The 25,867-nt window shown below is 41.5% G+C and overlaps 1 protein-coding gene and 1 long non-coding RNA gene across 3 annotated transcripts in view; one reads left to right on the forward strand and one right to left on the reverse strand.

Moving 5' to 3' along the window:
• Positions 1–135: 135 nt before the first annotated feature.
• LOC137891636 (uncharacterized) lies at positions 136–2,239 on the forward strand. Its single transcript, XR_011105361.1, has 5 exons — positions 136–870; positions 1,048–1,180; positions 1,445–1,479; positions 1,594–1,632; positions 1,768–2,239. It is a non-coding gene; the product is annotated as an uncharacterized lncRNA (long non-coding RNA).
• A 4,309-nt stretch (positions 2,240–6,548) lies between these two features.
• Positions 6,549–25,867, reverse strand: part of grik5 (glutamate receptor, ionotropic, kainate 5) — a 76,273-nt gene continuing 56,954 nt past the window's right edge. Inside the window, exons 12-22 of one of the 2 annotated variants that reach the window (XM_068735186.1) lie at positions 25,075–25,179; positions 22,351–22,458; positions 21,024–21,227; positions 19,900–20,013; positions 19,184–19,293; positions 18,795–18,968; positions 17,220–17,385; positions 15,887–16,112; positions 12,772–12,900; positions 11,291–11,412; positions 6,549–9,975 (exon numbers count right to left, since the gene is read on the reverse strand). In XM_068735186.1, the coding sequence (XP_068591287.1) occupies positions 9,346–9,975; positions 11,291–11,412; positions 12,772–12,900; positions 15,887–16,112; positions 17,220–17,385; positions 18,795–18,968; positions 19,184–19,293; positions 19,900–20,013; positions 21,024–21,227; positions 22,351–22,458; positions 25,075–25,179 (2,088 nt within the window). In that variant the 3' untranslated portion in view covers positions 6,549–9,345. Of the gene's footprint in view, positions 9,976–11,245; positions 11,413–12,771; positions 12,901–15,886; positions 16,113–17,219; positions 17,386–18,794; positions 18,969–19,183; positions 19,294–19,899; positions 20,014–21,023; positions 21,228–22,350; positions 22,459–25,074; positions 25,180–25,867 lie in introns of both variants that reach the window. The other variant, XM_068735185.1, reaches the window with a different exon arrangement.

Here is a 25,867-nt window from a genome sequence, read left to right on the forward strand (position 1 = left end):
TAGTCGTGTAGTACGTATTGGTAGCAAAATGTGTGAAAAGTGCTCTTTAAGAAATGGCTAGTGTTATATCACTGCTGTATTATTAATGCATTAAATTGTGTGTTAATGTTACACTCATATTTAAGCTGGTTGAGGCAGAGAATATTTTTACCACACACACACACACACACACACACACACACACACACACACACACACACACACACACACACACACACACGTACAACCTCCTTAATTTTAACTAGTAACTTCAACCGACACACAGATTCATGTAGTGGAATAAAAGTATTAACCAAAAATAAAGTAGCCTACTGCAAACGTGTAGCTTACTTTAGTACAGTATTTGAATAAATGTATTTAAGATTTATGTCTGTGTAAACGGGGGAGTGTAGTGCCTGGAGGGACAACAGCCTTTTAAAAAGATTAATTTGAAGGAAAAAAAACTGTTAGAAACAGGACTCCAAATATATGTTAATATAGAAAAGGTGAAATTACAAATAATTCAGTTTTTAGTTTGATGAATCAAATCTCCTGCTACCATATCACAGTTCTTAAAGCACAAGAAGTCAAAGTGACGGGATACGTCGGGCATGATGTCACCCTGCCATGCCAAGCCATCCCAGGACCAAAAGATAACATTGTTCCAGTGGGAGCTCGAACCACCAGATGGAGAGAAAATCAACATTATTTATTCCAGTAGTGAATTTGGAGATAATGTTTCAGAATCGTTTCTAAAGGAGAGAGTGAAGCTTGAAGAACAATCTTTGATCATTCAAGACGTGGAAATGAGAGACGCAGGGTCTTACATCTGCAGCATTACAGCTTTTCCTGGTGGGTCAATTGAAGGAACCACCAACCTTCATGTTCAAGGTGAGTATCACAAATACCACTCTCACAACATGAGTGCGGTATCACTCTCATCTAGCTCTTGACAAGAAAGTAAAATGTTTTTAAACTGCCCTCTTGGCCAAGTCTCTCTTGAAAATAAATAAAATGAAATAAGTTAGTGTAAAATCTAACTACTCCTTTAACACATCATCACTGAAGAAAGACTCTCAGATGGTTTGACGATCATTCCAGAAGCGATGCCGATATTACCCAGAATGATTGCTGTTGGAGTTTTCGTGCTGATAGTAGTGACCATGTTGGCCACAACTTACTCCATCATCATCAGAATAAGGTATGTGTGTATTATGAGTATACAGTATGAGCTGCTGAAAGTAAACTCCCTGACCAAGAGGTCGCAACATGAGATATTATTATTACTATATTAGTATGTTGTTAACATTTGATTAATAACTACATTTTTATCCTCTCCTGTATCACTGCAGACAATATATTTAGCTCATTTTACATTCAGTCCATTAAAGGGTCTTAATGAATTGGAAGAAAATGTATTTCTGAGTCAAGTGCAAAAGGACTAATAACTGTTTTCTTTCCTCAGACGCAAGGCTTTGGTCAGGCACCGTGTCTGCACTGGTGAGAAAAAAAACAAAAAAAACAAGTTCCTCTTCTTTCCATTTCTCAACAGCACCATATTGAGCCACATCTCTTGTTTTCAGTTCCCCTAACAAAAGCCTGTCTGTGTTTCAGAAGCAGGCGGCTCAGTGATGTGTGAGTGAAAGAGACAAGGTGAGCTTGGAGTTGGTTTGAGGCAACATCTTTAAATTGTAGTTGAATTGATTCAATTTCTTTGATCGTTTTCTTGCTTTTGACAAAAAATGTTAGTAAAAGTGAAGTATCATCAAAACACTCTCTCTCACATAGACATAAGGTCTACTCCGAAGTCAAGCTCCAATCATCCAGAGATGGTCCACCTCCATCCAATGACGAACACACAGCATCCCGAAGATGTCAAGTGCTTCAAAAGGGATGGCTTGCATTTACTGTACTTTTAAAGTTGCTTTACTGCAACTTGCATTTAAGTTCCTTTCGGTAACATTTAGTAAACTTCTTAACACATCATGATACAAGTTATTCAACTGCTCCTTAAATTAATAAGGCCTGTGTTATTCTATATTTGTGTGATTGTCAACAAATCAAAAAGACCCAAAACAATAAGGTTAGTTTTTTTAGCAAATGTTACTAAAACATAAGTAAACACTGCATGTGTTGGTAAAGTATTTTCAGCTGAGGATTAATACACATTAGCGAGCATTTACAGCAGCATGTCTGTGTGTGTGAGATTGACTCAAAATAAATAATGTTTATCATCATTCATAACGTGGGAACACGTCAACCAACTAAGCAGTGTGGTTCATTTTATTAGCTTTTGGACAAAACTGGATCAATGTTGGTTTTGGTCTTTTAATGGGATTTGTGGACAATAGGAAAAATATAGAATATCGTCACCCCTTGTTCTTTCAATAAAACCTTAAACTTATCAGCCAATCATGATAGCACGCAGTTTTAAATGACAAACTTTGTCTGACATAAACAATGGATGAGAAATCAAAACATGAGGCCGTTTATTCCAGTGAAAGATGAATGTAAGTTACACTCAGGACATTTATTACAGCTCTAATTCTATTCTGTTTTCAATGTGTGAGACAAAAAGTCTATACGAGTCTCAGGGTGTTACATGCAATTTTGACTGTGGCTGTTCACCCAAATTCCAGCACAAACAAACACTGTACTGAGAGCTTGACATTACGTAAGGTGCATCATTTTATTAGAATAGGCCAAAAATACAAAGTTTTGTCACACAGTAGAGCAAAAGAAATTCTTTTTTTTCCACTGCGTTGCTCGATTACAATTACGAAAATAGTAAGATTTAGCTTTTAATTTAGCTGTTTCTTAAAACTGTTACATTTACAAATTAGATTCTAGATGCCCCTTTTTGTTGTGTTGTGCAGAGCCTGTTTAGGCAACACAACTACTTGGCCAGGTTTAGGAAAATATCCCCCCCCAAAAAAATAAAAGATTGTTACTGAATATTTAAAAATGTATTTTAGATTATAGTTACCAGCATATCCTGTTTTTAAGAGAGATTTAAACAAAGAAGGGCAGTCGGCCTACCTGATCTCCAGCAGGTCGTTCCTGAGTTGAGGGGCCCCGGCACTGATTATGCTTGTTATGGATTATGCCACGGGTAGGAAGTCTAAACAGAAGAAACTGATTACCCACATGAAACTGGTATAAGGCAGGAAAAAGGGGGAGGCCAGGTACGAGTTTCAGGTTGCACAGGACTTGTAAAAATCCCAGGAGAAGGGACGCAAACGTATGAAGCACAACACTGACAAACTATAAACTGACTGGGGAAAAGAGGCTGGAATATGTACTGCAGGGCTGATTAGGGAAAGTGGAAACAGGTGAGCAGGTGAATGAGAGTCAGGTGACTGGGAAGGTCTGAGGGCATCTGGTGGACAGGTAGGGAATGGCAGGTCTGGGGAGCTGGAGGAGAGTACGTGGTCTACAGGGGGAGATGAACCGGGTCTGGAGAGAGGGACACAGAACCAGTCTAAACCAGTGACGTGCGGTGAGGTTCGTGGCTGGTGAGGCACTGACACTACATCAGTCAAATATATGAACCCAATAGAGAAGCTTAAATCACCATTCAATTGGCAGCTTGCACACACTACTGGTTGTTTTTCATATCAGCATTATTTACACACACACAGGTAAGGTACATATTTGATTCCACCGGGAGCGTTTCAGAAGCGGAGCGCTCGCGGGCGCCACCCGCGAAAATCGTGAGATTCCGCGATAATCTGTGTAACAACCCCGGATGTATAAAGAGAACAACAAACACATAAAAGGTTACTTTACCTGTCCGACGTTGAATTGCTGTTGATTTGTTCATATTCCCTTGTTTTTTTAGACATTTTTAAGCTTGGATATAGAATCTTACATTCTTGTGGTCAAAGCAAAATATAATAAGTAGAAGAGAAGTGTAGAAGAAGAGCAACGACAGAACAAGCATGAACCCGACCCGTGGACTCTCGCACGCCCTCTTCTTTGAGGCAGAGTAGTGTTTGCCCCTTTTTCACTGCGGTTTCTGTCAGATCAGCAACACTAAATATGTTCTACACAGACGTGAATACAGTACCTATTCTATGTAAAGAAAGGACATATAATAAAAGTGTCTACAAATATTACAGTGGTGACAAACAATGAGAAAGAAAAAGGCACGAGCTCAACCCAGTCAGTGAGGGATTCACAGTCTGAGGTGAGGAACAGCTCGTCGCTGCCTCACCTCACGTGTCTCCTCTGTTTGAACAGGACATACGCTAATTCAACGATTTTGATTATAAAAATGCTTGGAATGATTGGAATCATACAGAAATTACATTTATAGCACAGATCAGAACAGAAATATTAATATTTATTTTATTTTAGCATTATTTGTTTTTTACTTGTCATGATGACAAGTAAAAACCGCACGTCCCTGGTCTAAACAAACTAGAGAATAGGACTCACTCTGGGCTGTCAGAACATATGAGAACAACATCAGTTTTTTGCTGTGTAAAAACATCCTTCAAGGCTAATTTTTTATTTTTCATGATTTGAGTTGTTTCATTTATTTTATGTTATTACAATTACCATTTGTGCCATCAGGACTCGAGAGAACAAAAGTAATTTTTTTCTGATGTGTAAAAAACTAACAAAAGGGCTGGTATCACCTTTTTGTGTTGTTCAGTTACATCTGTTTTCTGTTGTAAATCCTTAAATTGTGTTTACAATCGGTGTAACGCTTTGTGAGATTATTCACTGTTGCTTGATAAACAAATCAAATCTTGCTTGTGGCAAAACATACAGAAAAAACAGTACACAGTTCTGTAAACTGTCTTTAAAGCAGAAGTTGATTTTGTTAGTGGCTATTGCTTAATAAAGTTGCACATTTTCACAGAGCTCACCAAATGTTTGGTTTCTCATTTTCCGTATGTGCTGTAGAGCTCTATCATGACAGGAAACAGACAAGTAAGAGACAACAAATGTTTGAAGCGAGTAGGGGCCATTTTGAATTGAATACTTGAATACTTTTTGCAGTATATTTTGCTAATAATACCTCTACGCTTTCACTGTTACATTATTGTAGTGGCACTTTTACTTGAGTAAAAGATCTGAGTACTTCCTCCACACCTGGCATTATGGCAGCGTTTCCATATCAGTAAGGAAGATGAAAAGTGCTGTTTGAATATTTTTATTCCAAAAGAAGTTTGTGTCTATAGGTTTGAACAACAGGGCGATCACTCTGAAGAACATCATTGCACCTTCGTCCCAACACCACCCATCCCCCACCCTTCACCCACAATCACACCATAGAACCTCTTGGTCTTCAATAGGAATAATAACAATTTAATCATAATATTCATCATCAGTTTTGATAATCCATTTAGCACTAGTATAGAAATGTGAAAAAATACCAAAGAAAAAAAAACATAAAATTGAACAAAAAGGTTTGTTTTATGGAGTGACTGTTCAGACACGCCAACTGATTTGTTTTGTGACCCTCCCTTCCCTTCATAATAGCAATTATTCATACTAGTAATATCTTGCTTTCTTAGGGTTTGTACCCTCCTCCTGCCTCTTCACAATAATGCTTTTGGCAGCTAATAAATGCTTTCAGCTGGTGGCTTAAAGCTGTTGACCACTTATTGGCTCTGTGGTGCAGTCACATTTGTGAATTTGTGTGAATTCACACACAGAACCAACCGAAGAAGACACATAAAGGAGACAAATTTAAAAACAACAAAAACAACCAGAGGGTTTCACAACCTTTAGACAACGAGGAAATAAGAAAGGAAGATGTTGTGGACGGGTGTGTTTGTTTGTGCGAGTGTGTGCGAGTGTACTGTGACTTCTTGTGGTAAGGGGCTCGCTCCTGTTGCCTTGTCAGCATTCTGAACACAAAGGCAGAAGTAAACAGAGAGAAAGAGACGCATCAAATCCAGGCCTGCGTCTGCTGACAGCAGTCATTCAGAGACACAGCATAATGTGTGCAAACAATGTTATCATTCATTATCTGGAGCACAACTGTGTCGACAAATCTGTTTCACTGCAAAAAGCATAACTTTATACAGCAATGCAATGTTTGCCCAGACAACAATGCCGGTATATATTTATTTTTCGTGGGATTTGTAAAGAGGTGAACTGGTGGGTTTGCATGTTATGTCACACACTTTGTATTACTGCTGAATATGGATGGGTAGGAAGCCAGCGAGGGATTGTTTTCCTGCTGTTTGGTGAGATCTGAGCTGAGAGCATGTAGCTCCTGCAGCTGGTAGCAGACTCATAGGAGTCAAAAGGCTTTAGGAGACGGGGACTGTGGTACAAATTCATTTTACATTTAATACTCAGGGGCAAAAAACTATTGATACGTACAGGAAAACTGACTTTTGAGAATCAGCTGCCGGAAAGTATTACATTCATAAAATCAGCTGTGAACAGTAAGAAAACACTGACACTGAACAGGATGATGGGAATTCAGTTATATCTTATTGAAAACACTGCATCAGCTAACCCTCAAATCTTGGATTTCAGCCCCAGAAAGACGTTTTTAGAACACGGTACCGCCCCCCCCCCCCCCCCCCCCCCCCCACCCCAGGTTCAGTAAGTAGTGAATCACTCTGAGTATTTTGGGAACCGATTAGATAAATGATTCAATAAACACTGAGACACTGATGAGTCTACGACCTGCATTGCAGAAAATGCTTTGATGATGATTTCATATAAAAAATATATATATAATCTATGCAATGAATGCAAAAATTCAGGACATTTACTTTTGAGGGGACGGTTTCACAGAGAGGTTGTACAACAGAGAACACAGCTGCAGCACATGAAAGTGATCAGATTTGATTAGAGTAAACTAAAGGGAAATAATGCTGCAGTAACCAATCACAGCTCAATCTTTTACTCCGGACCTGCATCTGATCTGTTGTGTGGTGATTCTAAACAATCAATGGAAGCAAGAAGCAAAGAATTTCATTTGGATTTATAAAATTGCTGTGGAGGTGATGGTGCAGCCTGGTGGTTTCATCACATTCAGTTTTTTTCTTCTACAAGAATAAGGCTGCCAATATTGTCTTATTTTCTTCTTGTCAACAAATCTCCCGAAAAGACCAAAACCACTAATGTGTTGGTGTGTCTCTCCAACACATTCATCACTCCCAACTCCTCAAACGCAGACGTTTAATCAGTGCTCCTAAGCTTCAAACCACAGCGCTCTGGGTACCCCTCTAGCGACACTTCTCAACGTCTCAGAGCCACTTGTGACATGCAAGGTGTCTTTTCAAAATAAACTTCCATCTTCACAGGAAGTCCTGTGACAAACAACTCATGTGACAAAATTGTCGATGTTTACTTTTAGTTTCACATAGACATGAACAGCTGTGTGACTCACACAGACGCTAAAGGGTGCCTCTGTGCATCGGTATCAGGCTCCCTAACCAACTGTCGTTGTTTGACGAGTTGGGAGTGAGAACATGTTGGCGTCTCAATACTTTTTGACTTCCGCAGCCTGTTTGTGGCACTCAGCCACTTCGGTCTCCTTAATGAGGCAACAAATATATACTTTTTATGAGGCTTTGGCTACTTATCAGTCAGATCAGCTCATCAATTCATCCTTGGTTTTGGTCTTTTCCTTGGATTTGTTGCCAGTAAGAAAAATATAGAATGTATGCCTTATTCTTAATGCTATTTGTAATTATACTACAATCACTTGCTGTGAAAGCAGTGGGGAGATGGGAGATAAAGTGTCCACAATTTGAAAATTAAAGGCCTAAAATAAGCAAATCCACAAGTGTATTCCCTTTATGTACCATAGCTAATATACTGCGGTGTTTAGTTTTAGTTGGGAGTTTCACACAACAGTAGGGCTGTTACATTACCAACATAATTAAAAGAGACCAGGTTCCCTTCTGAGCCAGAGTGAAAAACATGCATTTCTTCTCAATCTTTTTAGCAGCATGTTTCCCTGTGTTCAACCCCCTCCTGAATGAGCCCCCAGACACCGAGGGGAGTAATTAGACGATCAAAAGCTTGAGACAGTATTGACAAGGCTGTGTTGAGTCTATCACTCTGGCAGGAGCCTCTTCTGCAGACGGCCAAGTCTGTCTGTTAAACAGAGAGACGGGAAGAAGCTGTAGCTACAGTCTGCTGGCGCATTAACAAGCCCCTTAAAAGATGCCCAGAATTAACAGATCAGGACAGATCTAATCATGGAAGTAGTTCCATTTGGGATTTCTCATTCAAATTCAGTAGTGTCCTTTTCACTCTCTGCCTCTTCCTATCTCCTCTGTTTCTCTTCTTCTCAATCTTGCCTCTTTGTCTCGGCCTTGCCCTGTCTTTCTATCTCTTCTACGCTGTGTGAACAGAGGTGAAAAAGAAGTAAGGGCTTGGCAAGTGTTACTCAGGATAACGAGGGACATTAATTTCACATTTCAAAGCCTCTTGCTCTTTCTCCTCTTTTTGTGGCTGTCTGATCATTTAACATTTGTAGAAGAGTGCTGTTTCTGGGAACATGGTTCTCCTCACTTGAGTAATTACAGACTTACAGGAAGGATACATTTTTACAAACGCACAGACGCACAGTGTAAAAGGAAGGCAGACAGTTTCCTCTGCTACCGTTTTTCATTATGTTGTCTTGAAGTAGCTCCATCCACCTTCCCTGATACCATCCAAAGAGCAGCTATGGGTCACAGGGAGGGACACAAAACTCTTGAACACAATTAGCTGCAAGTCAAGTGTCATTATTATGTTATAATTCACCATATTGTCACACGTAGTCTGTATTTAACTCTGTAATTCCCACTCAGAACAATGGTAACAAAACAAGAAAGACAATAAAAGAAAAAGAAAAAACTGTAAATAATTCTCTGAAAGTCTTAGTTGCTGTTTTAAATCACATACAGATACAGTATGTCCTCCAACAAGGCTTCATTTTACCAGAGGCGTAGTGGAGGGAAGTGTCTGTGGAAGAAAAACCAGCGCACTCCAATCTAAAGGTGAAGTGAGAGGGAGAGTGAGGAAGGAAAAGGAGGCCAGTAGAAACCATCTTCTGGTCATGTGCATTTCCACTCAGATTTGTCCAAACTGAACTGATCTTCAGAGTTGAGTACAGAAGCTTAACAGACGAACATCTCACAGCGTGCTTGTAGCCAGTTCTGTATCTGTAGGCCTCAAGCCCAATCTGGAGGTCACGGTTTTACCTTTTTATTCTCCTTTTAAAGGTTGCTTCATTTTCTATTGGCTGACCTTGCAGAGTTTTTTTTCCCTCCAACTCTCCCTCTTTTGTTCTCCGATGAATTTCACCTGTGGAAACAAGCAGCGTCTCTCTCAGTAACATCACCGTCACAGTCGCTTCCTGCAGCAGCCCTCTCACCCCGCCCATTGCTTCTGGTCTCAGTCCTGCTTACCCAGTAGGTCTGTGGTGTTGCTGTTCTGTGGAGGTGGAATGGGTCGAGAGGTATGAGGTGGTGGGCTGTGGTGTAGCCGCCTTGGGCTGGGCCCCCCTCCGCCCTCACTGTCTGTGTTGGATGAGGATGGGGGTGGGGGTGGGGGTAGCCTTGGCAGGGGTGCTGATGAAGGTGGTATTCTTGTTGTGGTTGATCCTATACTGCTGCCTGACCGCAGGCTCTGGATCCTCCGGCACTCCTGGCAGATCCGCACGTGGGTGCAGCTGCGGGCGGGCAGCATCACAGGGGTAGGGGCTGGTGGAGGAGGGGTGGTGTTGGCCCCCAGCGGATCATCTAGGATCCGCTGGGGCCCTGGGCCTAGATCGGGAGCCCCCGTCCCTCCTGCTCCACCTCCTCCAGCTCCACCTGTCAGCGGGCCAGCTCCACTGTAGAGCTTGCCGTTGCTGAGGCGCATCTCCCGGACCAGGCGCAGGGGCCGAGGGGCCCCCAGAGCGATGCGTGTGGGATGACGCAGGGCTGCGGAGCTGCTGAGGGGCCGACGGCGGCGCATACGGGAGCTCTTCTTACAGGAGACGGCGTTTCTGAACTCTGTGATCATCTCCTGACAAACAGACACCTAAAGGAGAAAAGGAAGGAGGGAAGAAAGAGGGAAAGGCGGAAGGGAAGGAGGCAAAGGTAGGAGCGGCGCCACAGACAAAAAGTAGGCAGGCAGCAGAAGAAGACGGTGGTAAAGCAGTACATAAATAAGAGAACAGAGGGACAACAAGAAAATTGAAAGGAAAAAAGCAAATAAAGAAGGCGGGAACAAGGCAGAAAGAACAGACACGGTAAAGCATGGTAAAAGAAAAAGTCGCAGGAGAAGCGAGGGCACAGAGACCAACAAATGGTGGGATGGTTTTAAAACAGAGATGAGGAGGAGATGGGGAAGAAGGATGTGGAGAAGAATAGAGATGGGAGAACATCCAAGGAGCAGAGAGAGTTATTACAATCCAAACACACAAAACACCAAAATGTTGTTTAGTTCATGAGCACTTCATTATGGCACTATGCACTATGAACGGATAGGCAGGCCTGCAAACTCAGGTGCACATATACAAAGGCACACTCACGCACACCCTAACACACACACACACACACACACACACACACACACACACAGTAAAGACACCCACAAATCAATTCATCATTCCAACAGCACATTCCAACTACTGTAATTTGCACACACAACGATCAAAATGCATCAACACGTCCACTACAGACAAACAACATTCTCATTGAAATCATAATAAAAATTCATGTGCTCACATAAACAGAAACAATACTCGTTATCGGAGAACAGACACTGATGACAGGAGGTATGTGTGTTTGAGAGAGAGATAGAGGAAGACACGCAGTGAAATGGGTGAGAAGTAATCCAAGAATGGAAACGAAGAATACCAGCGTACATGTGAGGCGTGTAAAAGAAGATACATCATGACATTTAATGCCAGGGAATAAGATCACACTACTTTTTTTAATGCAAGCAGATATTGGCATTTCTCAATATTGCTTATCAGTACCATCAAGTTTAGCTCACAAACACTTGCCGCCATACTGTTAAACACCAAACACTACAAGGGCACAATGACTTCAAAACAGGCAGGACATGCAAAGTGAAATCAAAGTCTCTATTTGTTTTATACATTTTGGACACTACAGCAGTTCAGTGCCACAGACTTGAACATTCCTCTCATCTCACATGCGCATTCATTGAACCTCAGATGTTAGAGCACACAAACAAACAAACAAACATACAAATGGATGCAAAAGCTGAGAGAAATCTACCCACTCTCACACACGCACAACAAAATAATCAAAAGGGTTGGCGGGGTGCCATGGTAACCTACTGGGGTGTGTCTGTGGGGTCGGCGTGGGCAGGTATGGGGGCATACCTCATCGGCCTCTGCAGAGCGGCGTGTGGACCACACAAACTCCATAATGGCCACAAACACGGCAATGATGAGACCACAGATCAGCACCACAAAGATGCCCCCAATGTTCTCCATGCCCAGACCTGAGAGTGGGCCACAGGAGACAAACATTAGCAAATAGATGCAGAAACACACCAACACTGGAATGGTTTTAAATGTTTGACTTTACTGTTAAATGTACTAGTCATGGAAAACAGTTGTGTAATGTCTTCTGTGGCTCTGTGAAAGCACAATGTTTCAGGAAATACATTGTTTGCTGTCTTGCCGAGAGTTAGGTGAGAGTATAGATATTGCTCTCATGTCTGTACGATAAATATGAAGCTAATGCAACGTAGCTTATCTTAGCACATATTATATTTGCATAGCCCAATATCACAAATCACAAAATTGCCTCGGAGGGCTTTACAATCTGTATAATATACAACATCCTCTGTGGCCAGTTAAAAAATAGCCCCGATAGATTCAATACTGGTCGTTCTTACACTTGATTTTAGTACTTGTATTTTTAAAACAAACAAGATATGACAGGATGAGTTGGTGTTTACTTTATAGTCTTTATGCTCAGCTAAGTTCAGCTGCTGAGTGGTATCGCTCTTCTCATCCAACTGTTGGCAAGAAAGCAAATCAGCAAATATTCTCTCAAAAATGTCAAACTATTTATTTATGTCTCAGAAAATTGCTGAAGTGATCTCACTTTTGTAATCTCAGGTTAAGGACTGAAGAGCACAGACTTTTAATTGACAGCCTGTGTAACAAACTGCAGGGAGTTTGAACCCTTAGTGAGGGTCTAGGTGAAGCATTAACATTTTCTATTTTTCAGCCTCTGTGACTCCAATTTTGACCACTCTTATTAAAAAAAACTGCCCCTTGCAAGTACCTGAATGTTATTTAAGTGTAATACTAAATCGCTGGCTCTTTCAATTGAATAAAAAAGGTAAAATGGCCCATGATGTTTGAACTGAGTGCTGCAGAATTATGGGCCCCTGAAAAACTTGAGATTGACTAGATGAAGTTTAATGATGCTGAAAGGTAAAGCACAATGTCTGTTTTTTATGGCGTTGCCAAACAACATTCTCAAAAGACATTTTGATCTGACAGCAGTGGCATAAATGCTGAGACACTGTCATTGTCTTGGTCATTTATACACACACACACACACACACACACACACACACACACACACACACACACACACACACACACACACACATTAACATTCACATGTGAACAGACAGACTCACTCTAATTAAACTCCCATTACACACCACCTGAGACAAACAGACAACATTTGGGAAGTAAAGTAGATTGTGCTAAGCACCCTTCACAAGGACATTAGGTTGGGCATAAGCCATTAGCTGGACTGTAGCAAAGAGTGAGGAGACTATTACTGGGGAAATTAGAAAGAAGGAGGGAGAGGAGACAGACAGCTGCGGTCGACTGACCCTTGGCGCGGTGGTCCCCCTCTTTGGGGCATTGGCCTCCCTCCCACCACCGCCTCTTCAGTATCTCCAGCCTGTTATTCTCCTGCAGCTGGAGGATGGCCAGCGTGAGCTCATCTCTGAACGGAGACCCTGGGAAATGACAGGAAAGCAGGATAAGAGCAAGTGGTCGAGGAGGGAAAAGAGGTGCAGCAGAAGAGCCCAGAACAAGAGCTCGGGTTTATTTCACAAGAGGGCAAAAACATGAAATGTGGAGAAAAAAATAGGAGAAGGAATCACAGGCATAGAATTGCTGTTGCAGCTTCGAGATGGCTACGAGTGATCTGACTTTGAGAATAAAGAGAGGATTAGTGAGAGATAAAGAGCAAGATTACAACCAGACAGAGCCAGTGGTACAGATGCTAGTCAGACCGCATACAAAGCATGTCATGAACTAGATAACAGTAAAACAGAATGGGAGGGTTTAATGGGTCAGTCAGTTACCCGAAGTGTTGTTGAGTCGTGAAGATAAGCAGCACACCACAATGTGAGCAGTTTTCATCTGAACTGCTTTCTGCAAAACTGTTGACAGTGTGTGCTTTGAATTGTGACAGGAATATTGTTTATAGATCAGCTGTTCTAGCCGTTATCCTCTGGGAGGCGATACAAGTCACTTCCTACCATGACAAACCACTTCAAAAACACTACACAATTATCCCCCACTGCAATACAGAGCCTGAGCTCCTCCCTCCACAATCATGTGTTGCCCTCTGAGTGAGACTGTTGTTGTAGTGAAGTGATGTTGACAGAAATGTGCTTCTACACACAGAACCAAAGTCCACCAGCATGTCTGTGTGCTCATCGAAGTGAATTACATGGAATTAAAGGAATAGTTCAACTCTCCGTAAAGTATACGCTTATTCTTGCCGAGAGTTAGATGAGAAGATTTTCCGGTAAATATTAAGCTGCAGCCAATTAGCTTAGACTGGTTCTGTCCAACTACAATAAAGCCAACTAATCAACATTGTTTTTGTGTTGTTGTTTTTTTCTTTGGAAAAAACAAAATGGGGAAACAACTAGTTAGGATTTTTGCGGGGTGTTAGTGCCAGACAATTTCCTCCTGAATGCTTGTCGACTTTGGAAAGGCACGAAATAGTCCAGAACATAACTCCCCGTAAAACCACATTTTATTAACCTTTGGACAGAGCCAGGCTATCCTGTTTCCAGGATTTATGCTAAGCTAAGCTAAACATCTCCCGGCTGTAGCTTCATATTCAGCATACCGACTTTGAGTGGTATCCATGCATCATTTAACTTCTGGAAAGAAAGCAATCAATTGTATTTACCAACATATCCAACTATTCTTTTAAATTGAGCTCTGCCTAGAGGTATGCAAGAAAACATGTTGTTTTACTTCTAAATATCTGCCTCAAGACCTCTTTCTCCTCTTCTGTCTCTCCATCATGATGTAAAGTTACTCTGCTTCACGATTCTCCACACCTTTGTTCTGTCAAATCTTACTTTCTGTCTTTTTCCTCCCTCTCTCTCTCTCTCAACATTCCTTTTTCCTCTTTGTTAGAACGAATCACTGATACAATGACACCACCTCTTAGTGCTAGAAAAAAAGAGGAGCTTCAGAAGAGCCGGACGTGTGTGGAAAAGCAATTAACTGCAAGTTCATTACTTCCAGTTGAAATACTTACAAATCCCTCAGATAAAAAATTAATCAAGCACGTACAAGACATTTTTCAGATCTAATCTCTTACCAATCAGTACTACTACATGTTTCTATTTAGCATAATTGATCTCATGGAGGTGTTTCTGCCTCTCCAACAGTCAATTAAGTTTGTATTTGTTTATTGCAAGAACATTACAGTGATTCCCAATCTAGGGGTCGGAACCCCAACAAGGGGCTGCAAGATGAATCTAACGAGGCATGATATGATTATAAATTAAATCTAAACTCTGCTCCATAATATTATGTTTCATTTCTTTCGAATTTTCTCTAATCTTTGATTTTTTTTTTGTGAAATGCAGTCTAGTTTTATCTCTCTGGGTCTCAAAAAAGGAAAATCTCTATTTGAATGAACTACTCACAGTTCAAACACATGCACTCTGTGACGGTGGGCAAGTAGATTGCTTCGTATTAAAAGCTTACAAGCACAAAAGTTGAGAAACCACCCAAAGCTGTTGTTCTGTTAATGTTTTCTAACTGAACTAAGTTATAGTTATATCTGTTTGGGACTATATTTAGGTAGAACTCAGAGGACCATACATTATTTAATATGTTGTTGTTGTGACAACACCCTATTCTTTTGAATTAATCCACAAGCTGTAAAATACAGTTGCAGTTTGTAACAGGACAAAAAAGAGGATCAGTGTGGTATCCCTTGTGGCTTCCCTGCACTTGTTACCAGTTGTCCAAGATTGATTTCAGGCCTTTATGAATAAATCATAGGTCTAATCAAAGGTATGACAGCTATATTTGTGACCCTCCGTGACTTTTAAACCTTAAAGCATGACTAAGTGTTTGCTGCGGGCCTGTAGGCTTTGAAATACTCGAACTGAAAATGGTACTGACTAAATCAATATTGATGCTTTCAAAACCTATATATAGGCTTCAAAGACCTGTGATGATTTCATTAACATGTTTTAAACTCTATCTATCTACTATCCATTTTATTGGTGATTTTATATCAATCATAAATCATAGCAGCAACTCGTAATTTTGAGTACTACAGCACATCCACCAAAATCCTCAACAAACTACAATACATCCAGAACTCAGCTGCCCGTCTGCTCTCCCACTCCCGCACCAGAGACCCCATCACCCCAGTCCTTCAAAACCTCCACTGGCTCCCCATACAGCAAAGAATCCAGTTCAAGATTCTCCTCATCACATACAAAGCCCTTCACAACCTCGCCCCTTCATACTTTACGGACCTCCTCCACCGACACACTCCCACACGCAACCTCAGATCTGCTGACGGCAACAATTTCCAGGTTTTATGACATGTTTTACATTTTGAAGTTATCAAAGTTATTTGAAGTTATTACCTGGTAGCTATTGCATTATCAGCTGCTACAGGCACTTTGTAACAGATGTCTAGTTTGAAAAAGTATATATTAGTATTATTACCCAGTGGCATGCCGATGCCGTAACCCTTGGTGTCCAGTAGGCCTCCTATCTTTGTGAGGTTACAGTTGAGGCCGCGGTAGTACTCGTTCATGGTGCTCTCCATCAGGAAGGCGTACTTAGAGTTGACCACGCGGGCGATGCCCTCCTCTGTGCTTTTCACAAATACACTGGGCTGCTTGGAGTTCATGTAGTTCCACATCCGCTGGTAGGTCTGGTAACGCGAGTTCTGCAGAGGAATGACAATTAAACACTGATTACAGATGTGTTGTACACTCGCAGTTCCCACCATGTCTTATCATCTCACTTTAAGGCAGAAATGAAATGGAGATAAAAAAAAAAGGAAATATGGAAGACAGAGAAAAAGAGAAAGAGACATGCATCCTCGATGAACAGGGGAGTGTGAATAATGACAAACAAAGTAAAACATAAAGACAAGTGAGGATATAGAGGGGGGAAAAGCAACATGAATAAAAGCAACAAATCATTCGCTCATGGCGTAGCTGATGCATCATCTTTCATACTGATGAAGGTAAAAAAGCACACAGGAGGTGGTTCAGCACAAAGCAAAATATGGTAAGCTCTAAAACAGGATTAAGTGTTTAAAGTGCACAATTACATGTTGCATCGCCGTGTGTGAGATGAAAGGAAAACAGTAGAAAGGGCGGCATCTGTGTGTGATAATGTGACTGTGTATTGTATGTGTGTGTTTGTGTGGATTAGCCATTGAGTGGGGTAATGTACTGCAGCATTGAAACTGGCTTATGTAAGCAAACATAGACCACTCTTTCTTATATCCTCAATATGGACAAAAAAACATGAGAATGCAAAGCACACACAATTTGGCATGTAGCCATTTCCTATGCATGCACACAAACAAACAAACAAATGTTTTTTTTGATACACTCACCTACACACACTCCCACATGCAAACACACCTACACACGGAGACAAAACACACACACTCTGACAAACACAGATGCCGACACAGATGCCGCAAGCGCTCTCATAAGCAAACACAGGCAGTCAGCCACTTAATACAAACAGCCATAAAGAACAGCGCAACTCAGAGACATAGCAAATATGGGGACAACAACTTAGTCAAGACAAAAACAGTGCACTAAATCACAAATGTACACACAATCACAAACATTCTGTGAAGAATTTACGCGATAACGACAACTCAGGAAATTGTCATAATCTAGAGTAAATCTAATTCCCACAAAATCGACACAATTTAACACGTAAGCACGGACGCAAAAACAAACACATGAACCCGTTCAAACAGCCCAAACACAAAGCCAACCAGAGCCATGGCTGCTGCAGCGGGTCGTACCATGAAAAACGTCATGGTGCTCCCTCCGTGGATGGTGCCATACTCGATGTTGGTCTGGTCGGCCAAGTCGTCCGGAGACTCGATGGGAACCTCCATCCTCTGGACGGTCAGGAAGGCAGCCAGGTTGGCCGTGTAGGAGGAGATGATGATCAGGGTGAACGCCCACCTGAGAAGTGCAGAGAAGAGGAAGAAACGTGTGAAAAGGGAAAGTAGGGAAGGGTGATATGGATACAATCATCTATCACGGTATGTCCTTTCTGGATCAGAGAATTGAAATATACAATGGTGGAGTAAATTGTCTGGAAAATGTCAGGAATACAAGATATTCTATCACACTGAAAATCAGATTTATTTAACTATAAATCAGCCCTGCTCGTTGATTTGCAAAAAAGCCTAATGTAACCAGAGATGCTAAAGGGAGCGATACCTCAGAATAAACAATATAGCAAAAATTCCCAAATATACATTGTCTTACAGTATTTATCATCACATCACAAAGCTTTAACTTTCAGGTTTCCAGGACTAACAGTTAACACTCTACACCCTCAAATGTGAATATGGGACTTTCTTATGACCCTTCTTGTCTAAAAACTTTCTTCGAGCACATGATGTACTCACTATACTTAATAATATCCCATATCTTGCTCAACTCAGTGTAATTTGGTCATTCTGTCTTCCTCTACCCTTTATCTCCTTAGCTCTTAGCGATTATTTCTTCAGTGTGTGTGTGTGTGTGTGTGTGAGTGTGTCTCTTTCACAGTCACTGTGTTGCCATAGGAATATCGTCGGGCTACTGTAGGATTTCTGTGAACTCTGCATTTCTGTTTGCTTGATGCTCAAGGACTAACATTTTTAGGTGATATGTAAAATGTAATGTCGTTATCTCACGCAGAGGATGAAAAATGCAGGTCGTTGATGCAGAAATTAGTTGAACCATTGAATTTGCTTTAAAACACTTTAAAGCTTTTGCAGACATGGCCATTAAAAATGGCTGATTCTCTTATTTGAAATTGTAGAGCTTGGACTTCTTGTCGTAATCTATATTTACTGCCCCTATATAATTGTTTTTATCATATAATCTTATCTACTATCCCCTTTGTCATTGTAATGCTTTTCATTGTATTATATTAATCTTTTATTACGATTGTATTATTGTTTTATCTTAACTGTTTCTACTATTCAGCGTTCCTTTGTTTCTCATTTTGTTTAGTACTTTGTAAACCTCTGATTGTGTTCCATACAAATGCATTTTATTATTATGGCAACATGTAAATTAAATATATAACATCATATTTAACACATCTGACACAACAACCAGAATCTACAAATATGCAAATATTTTACATTTCCAGTTTTTGTTGAAAAGTCTATTCTCAGTGTCTGTGCACTGGAGGCTTCAGGTTTGATGTTTTGAACTCAGATTTAACATGAGCACAGAGAAACGTTCCCCTACAGCAGATGAATTTGAAAACAGCTTTCTAGTGTCAAACTCTGAGCTTACACCATTCTGCACAGTAACCTACAACACATTTCTGAGTGGAAGGGACTTTAAACTGACACAGAAACGTAACTTACCACACCCCGCTAACACATCTGGTGGACAGGGCTCTGGGCATTATCTCTGATCCCTGCTGCATGAAGCCTCCAATAGGGAACCACAGGCTGTTTCCTAGCGTGTACTGGTTCTCCAACATGTCCCTGCGCTCTCTCAGACACGGGTGAGGGTTGTACCACTCATAGGGGCTCAGCCTGGTGGGGAAACATAGGCAAAGTGGAATGACCTTGGGGTCTAATGCACCTCTGTCATATCATTCGAGCCACCGCCAATCAGTCATTTGAGCCCTGTCAATGGCAGGATGTTTAAAGTAAAAAACTATGAAATGTGTCAGGCACCTCGTGTTCAACGAGATAAATGGCGATGGAGCTGCAGACTATGGGTACAGTGTGTGATGTAATGTATTGACCTTGCAGCCAGGAAGAGCACACAGCTGACAGCCAGGTAGGCGAGCAGCATGAAGAGCCAGACGGCTGGAGAGAAGGGATCGAGGAAGGAGAAGTAACCCGGCTTCCGACCCTGGTGCAGGGAGAAAGAAGGAGAGGAGAGAGAGAGGTGGAGAGACAGATCGAGCAACAGAGACAGACAGTGACAGACAGATGGGAAGTTAGAGCGCGTTAGAAAGCAAGGTGTCATGTCTCAGCAGTCGGGGACCGGCCCCTCTGCACCACAGGAGGGCAGTGTCCTTCACCGCACGCTGATAGTAAGTCTGCAGTGCTGTGATACGCTAATGCTACAATCCATAAATGCTCCGTTTCACAATGCCTGCTGCTGAAGCATACTTGGCTCAGACCCAAAACCTCATTAGCAATGTAAAGCCGCCACTGTTACCGAGTTACAGAGCACTGACTTATTGAGCAATTTAAATTACACCGATAAATTTCACTGTGGACACAGTGGATGCAGCATACTACATAAACACAACCCTCGGCTTCAAAGATGAGATCAGCTGTTATGTAATATTCAGTCTGATTCCATAAGAATCATCAAACAAGTGAAGCCCGTCGCCTTCTGTGTGACCCTGCCAGCTTAAAAGCAGCGCAAATAAAAGACATTAAATCCAAAACAAGATCTGTAGTGAGTATCGTGCAGCGGGCGCACTGCAGCCCCAGATAACACCCTCACCAGTTGAACTCTGTACAAGATGCTGATCCCCAGGGTCATGAAAGGCTTAGAGAAGTCGATAACTTTCTCTCTCTCCGACGTGATGGTGAAGCCTGCTACGGCCAGGTCTGCTTTCTGTAGAATTGACAAAGACAGATAGGTGGATTGATAGTAGTGGGGGCGAGAGAAAGGTAGAGGTAGTGGAGGAGAGAAAACCGACAAGTGGTCAGGTAACTGCTTAAAAATAGAAAAACACTCAATGCTGCACTGGGTAGATGAGAGAGCTCTGTTTAAAATGACTTGCCAAATGAAAAATGAAAAGTTTTGACTATGGCACTTGAAAACACATTTGGAAAAACATATAGACGTGCACTCTCTTTCCCTCTTGCACATACACACACACACACACACACACACACACACACACACACACACACACACACACACACACATTATCCACCATCTAAATGAGGCTAATTGCAAGTAAGCACTGGGTGGCTGGTCTTTCCACCTGTATAAAACCCTGCCGGTCTCTGGTCGCTCTGCCTCCCCTCCATCTCTTCCATTAAAAGCTAATTGATGAACATGGTCTGCTAATTAGAGCTGAGTGATCAGGCAGTGGGGAGGGCATGGGGGGAGAGGAAGCGTGGAGAGCTGGGGGAGCACCAGTGTGGCAGGCCCCACACAGGGACCATAGTCTGGTAATTGAAGTATACCGTATGGTAATTAAGCAGAGAGGGGCTCTCATTAGCCTGCTTCAACCACAGTGTCTGTCAGAGGCGCACTAGGCCTGGACAGGGAGGGAAAGACGGGGGACAGGAATAAAGGAGGGTTACTGTGAAGAAAGATGGTGCAGACAATTTTAGGCAACGCTACCACTCTCTTTTGGGGAATTATCAAGTCAGCTTTTGTCCTAGATAAGAGTCTTGCTTCCCTCTGAGGGCAATTTGAAACATGGGAAGTTACAACGGAGTCGTGGTTTGGGGCTACAATGTGAGTGAGTGCGTGGGTGTGTGCGGGCGTGTGTGTGTGTTCAGCCTAAGTTTCTGTTTGTAAAGACACTGGATAGAGCAATTGAGCATGTTTCTGCGTTTCTGGTTTGTTTGTGAGACAGAGAGAGACAGAGGGAGGGAGAGCATACTCACCCTGTTGATTAGCTCTCCAACCATGCCAGTCCAAGAGCCGTTGGGCTCTGGAGCCCCATACAGGCCATCATCCACCAGCTTGATCCTGAAGGAGAATTTCAAGATGTCTGCCAGCTCCTTCAGCATGTCGACACAGAAGCCCTCGTACTGGTCGTTGCCCTGGAAGTCCTGGTAGTTGTCTCTACGCATCACATATGGGTTCTCCTGAACACGGGGGGAAACAAGATGAGTTTCAATCCAAAACTAAGAATATCCTGTTTGTAATGTAAGGCTCAGTGTTTCAAAAACAGGGATTTATATTGAATTGTAAAAAAATAACTTATGTCAATGAAAAATGGTTCAACATTTTGAGAAATTTGAGTGATGAGAAGATTAATACTACTCTCATACTTCGTCTGAAACATTGAGTTTTAGAGACATGGTACTTTACTAGGCAGGTAGAGTATTTACCAAAAACAAATATATACAGTTGCATTATGGGAATAGTAGGATTCAGCTTTTTTTGGAGCTTGAGCAATACTTTGGACTGAAATAATCAATTTAGACCATTCTTTCTTTTTTATCTGTCACTTGTGAGCCCTCAAACATGATGGAAGTTCAATACTAAATTGCTGGAGAACTCCTTTAAAATACATGAAAGGGCTTCCAATCACTGGAGCTGTCGACCTCCAAATCTCATATTTCATTTGCAGGTCTTACAAACAGCAAAAAAGGGGGAGGTGAAGGGAACTGGGTGGGAGGGGGGTCCTAGCGGGGAGTAATTACTGTGCACTCTTGCGATTTCTATTATTCTACTTTTTGATATCGATAACAATTGCTAACAAAAAGAAAATGGGTTCCAAGAGAATGCACACTGCATTGATAGTTTCACTTCCTTTATTTGTTGTCTTGTATATTTATTTATTTAGTATTTAATTCTTTGGTAATAACTTAACATCAACATTAATGCTAATAAAGCTGATTTGATGTTATATCATAGCATAATCTGGTGCAGGGGATTTACTGTATCAGGTGTTTTTACACATCTACACTGACCTTAAGATGATGGAGCACCATCATGTAAGGGATTTATTGATTTTCTGATATGACATTACTCATATGGAAACCAAAAAGAGACAACTTATATTGTTCGAACATTACACACACAACACCAGGATTTTGGCAGTTTGAACACACACTCTGTCAGTTTCCATGACAGCTACAGTGACAGCAAAATTAGCAGAAACAGACCACAACACAGCATGAGCTGCAGCACAGCCTGCGCAACAACACAAAAACAACTCTGACCTCACCAGCGTGATGGTCCAGAAGATAGCTGTGACCTTACCAGTATGGTGGTGACAATGAGTGTCTTGTTTGCCAGCGTCTCTGAGACATTGATATCGAGACTGGTGGAGTTCATTGCCAGAGTGTTGTTGGAGTACCAGACCCCGATCTAACAGAGAAGAAAAAGCAAGAAGAAATCAATGGCTATTGTGGGATAAATAATGTACTATTAAGCTCTTACTTTGCTGCAACTGTTTTACTGTTGCGGCAGGCTACACACCATCTATAACAATCAAGTATTTCAGTGAGTGCACTAACACTATTGGTCTATTGTATAGAGAACCTTTGCATGGTGAATATTTTACGCTTTGCCTTGATATCCATACTGCTACATACTGTATATGCATATTGATTTAATTGCCCCCATTGGAGCCGTACACATACGGCAACTAGCATGCATTGTAAAAAAAAATATTCAAACAATAAACAACACTTTACAAGCAGAGCAATGAGCTGGGAGAAAATTAAAAGCCTTCTTATACTTATATTGCCATGTCTATTTATTTTTACCAACACTTTTCTTAAATTGCATAAAAAAAGGTCACATATTTCCTTTTTATGGAGACAGTAAAGTCACTTATGTACATAAGTATGTGATTATGACCTAACTAGTGGTCAAGGGTGGAACCGCAGGTCACAGAGGTATTTCTTTGGGAGATGTTGTACATTTTTCAATAAGTCAGAGGAGAGGTAATGACTCCTTAGACAGAATCACAGGTTTTCTATAACACTCTTTATCCTGCCCTGACATTTAAGAGTGGTCTTTTCTCTGTGAACCACCACTGCCTGCCTACAGTGTGGGTGCTGTTGTGCAGAGAAGTGGGCTGAGTTAAAATGTTAATTTTACAACATAACTCTCCTGTAGAGTTGAAGTCTAGATTTAAGAATGGTTATCGGGTGGTATTTAGCGTTAGCATGGGAGGCAGTTGGCCTATAAAAGAACCAAGCAAGACGTATTAAGGGAAGGTGAAGAGAAAGTGTTTCCTCCAGTCAATGAACCGCAACGTAATTCCCTCAGACTGGATCTGCAGTGATGTGTGTACTTATGCTTCATTTAATCTTGACTTTGAAATGCTGGTGAAATGCATTTTGATCTTTATCTTCCCCCACCTTTCCTTCAAATGCTCACCAGAGGAGTCTGCATTGACAGAATAATGGCAACAAAATGCTCCTAAACACCTCATTGGCTGGGTCTGCCAACATGTTATTTTGGTTCCCCACACTGTCCAACTACCCTTAACAAATATGTTGTGGCATATAGCTTGTACATCAAAGAGATAAAATGCCCAGACTGACAGGGGAGGTCTGGTTCAGGAAAAATGAATGAAAAGGAATTCATGTGTAGAACTGTAAAGTAAACTGTGTCTTTTTTCAAAGAAGAAATGACACATGATTTTCCTACAAATTAAAAGTCGACATCTTAAGCAAGAAAACGCCCTCTTTATTAATTCAATACACTCTATGGTTTTGCTGCTACGGCTTTAATTGGTCTGGTATGACTTCAGATGGATAGTGATTTGTAACTGACATTATTGAGTAGGTTTGCAAACTTGCCTCTTCACTGATTGTATTATTGTTACACTATGTTTTAACATTTACAATTATCCTGTAATTGCCATAGTGGAAGATGTTCAGCAAAAGCCATATTGTCACACTTTTAACACTTGGTTATTTTTATTCTAAGTTTGGTTGGAATTATTCATATAAACAACAGGGTTTTGTTAAACGGCAACACAATATGATCATATTGTCACCATGCAGTAGATCATAATATGGATTTAATGGCCTGCACTAAATGCAACTCAAACCCAAATGATTATTTTAATCGGGCATATTGCTCAAATCCTTGAAATAAACATGCACAACAACAGTGTGAAGAAACTGCAGGGCATTGCTTGGAAAAATCTTTCCAACGTAATACAATTTAATTGTTTTAGAATAGTGGTTTCAAAACATATTCAAGAGGAAAATGTCGTCATGACCATTTTAGTTCATGTCAACAGCAAGACCCGATCCAGGAGAGCCCGAGTGAAAACCCCCAAAACAATACAAACTAAGCCTGAACAAATCCAGTTCTATAAAAAACAAAGAGCAAATAAAACTCCATTAAGCCTCCATCTATAAATAGTATATGAACAGTATTATAGATACGGTAGGATGAGCAGAGAAGCAGATCTATCTGCACATCCACTCTGTACTAAGCTTGAATGAATGTCATTGTTTGTAGGCAGGGGAAGACAATAAAACAAACACTAATAAAATGCCATTTTTGCATGTTTTTAGATCAGAAACATCAAGTCAACATCAACATCCAACAAACAAACAACAAACAAAGCGCCTGGGAGAGGGTCAGTCCAAACATCAGAAGACATTCAGAAGACTTGACACTACAGATCTGCTATCAAATTTAGCAACCGTTTGAAATTCAGTTGATGAACTAAACAAGAAGCTAATGTATTCCAGTATCCTTCAGATGAAATTAAAGTTAACACGTATTTGCAGCTACAACATGATCCACGTCTGATGGCAGTGCCGTCAGGTGAACCGCATCAAACCAACTTCACAAAGTGAAGATATTTGGCGACTATCATGGGAGCCTGCAATAGCTGACATCTGTGTTAAACAGCTCCTCCGGCATAGTGAAATCAGACGGCTGACCTGTGTCTAACCCAAAGCCTAAGGGCGGTGTGACCTGGCTGCTGCATGATAACAGGTGACTCCTGACCTCTTTGTGGCCTCCTCGGTGTTTCTCCAGAATCTGCAGGGTATAGTTGGTCCTCTGACCTTTGCTGTTGAACTCCACACGCCCTGTCAGACCATCGTACTCAACCTGGCAGGCAGATGGAGAGAGTGAGATGAGAAAGCATAAAAGAGGAAGGGAAAGAAGGACAAGAAAGGATGGTGAACATGAAAAGAGAGTAGGTAGAAATAATGAGGAGACTAAAATACAGGCAATCTTCTACATAACATCTTATATACCGACTTTCTACAGTTACGAAAGAGAGGGTGAAAGGCTAAAATAAAGAAAGAGCTAGAGAGACAGAGGAAGTGTCTGAGACTGGACAAGACAAGGGTGATTAGTTTTGGATCAACGAGGAGAAAGTGACTGACTGAGCGAGGGGATCAGATAGAGCAGCAGAGGGAGTCAACAGCTCCCTAATAAGACTCGGGACTGCACCTCACAGCTCAGCTCTGCCTCTCCAAAACCCAGGTGCTGGCACAGTTAGCAAGATCTATGATGAATGGCACGGTGCTGAAGATGGAGCACACCATGATGTTGACTAACAAAGGCAGATGTCGGGCCGGTGGGGAGGACGCAATGAGAGATGGGGCTCAGGCTGCCTTGACAACAGGTAGTCGATGAGAGGAGCACACAGACGACCGGAGATGGGAGATGTCAAAGAGTAACAAGAGACAGAGGTTACATGCAACATGAGGATGAGACAGATTGTTGCTGTACTGTAGTCATTCATCAATAAGCCAATCAGAGAGAACATTAATCAACCACAGTTCTGATT

Source organism: Cebidichthys violaceus, unplaced genomic scaffold (assembly GCF_023349555.1).
Source record: "Cebidichthys violaceus isolate CVI_PGR_0920_01 unplaced genomic scaffold, fCebVio1.0.p SCAF_7, whole genome shotgun sequence".
Lineage (NCBI taxonomy): Eukaryota > Metazoa > Chordata > Actinopteri > Perciformes > Stichaeidae > Cebidichthys > Cebidichthys violaceus.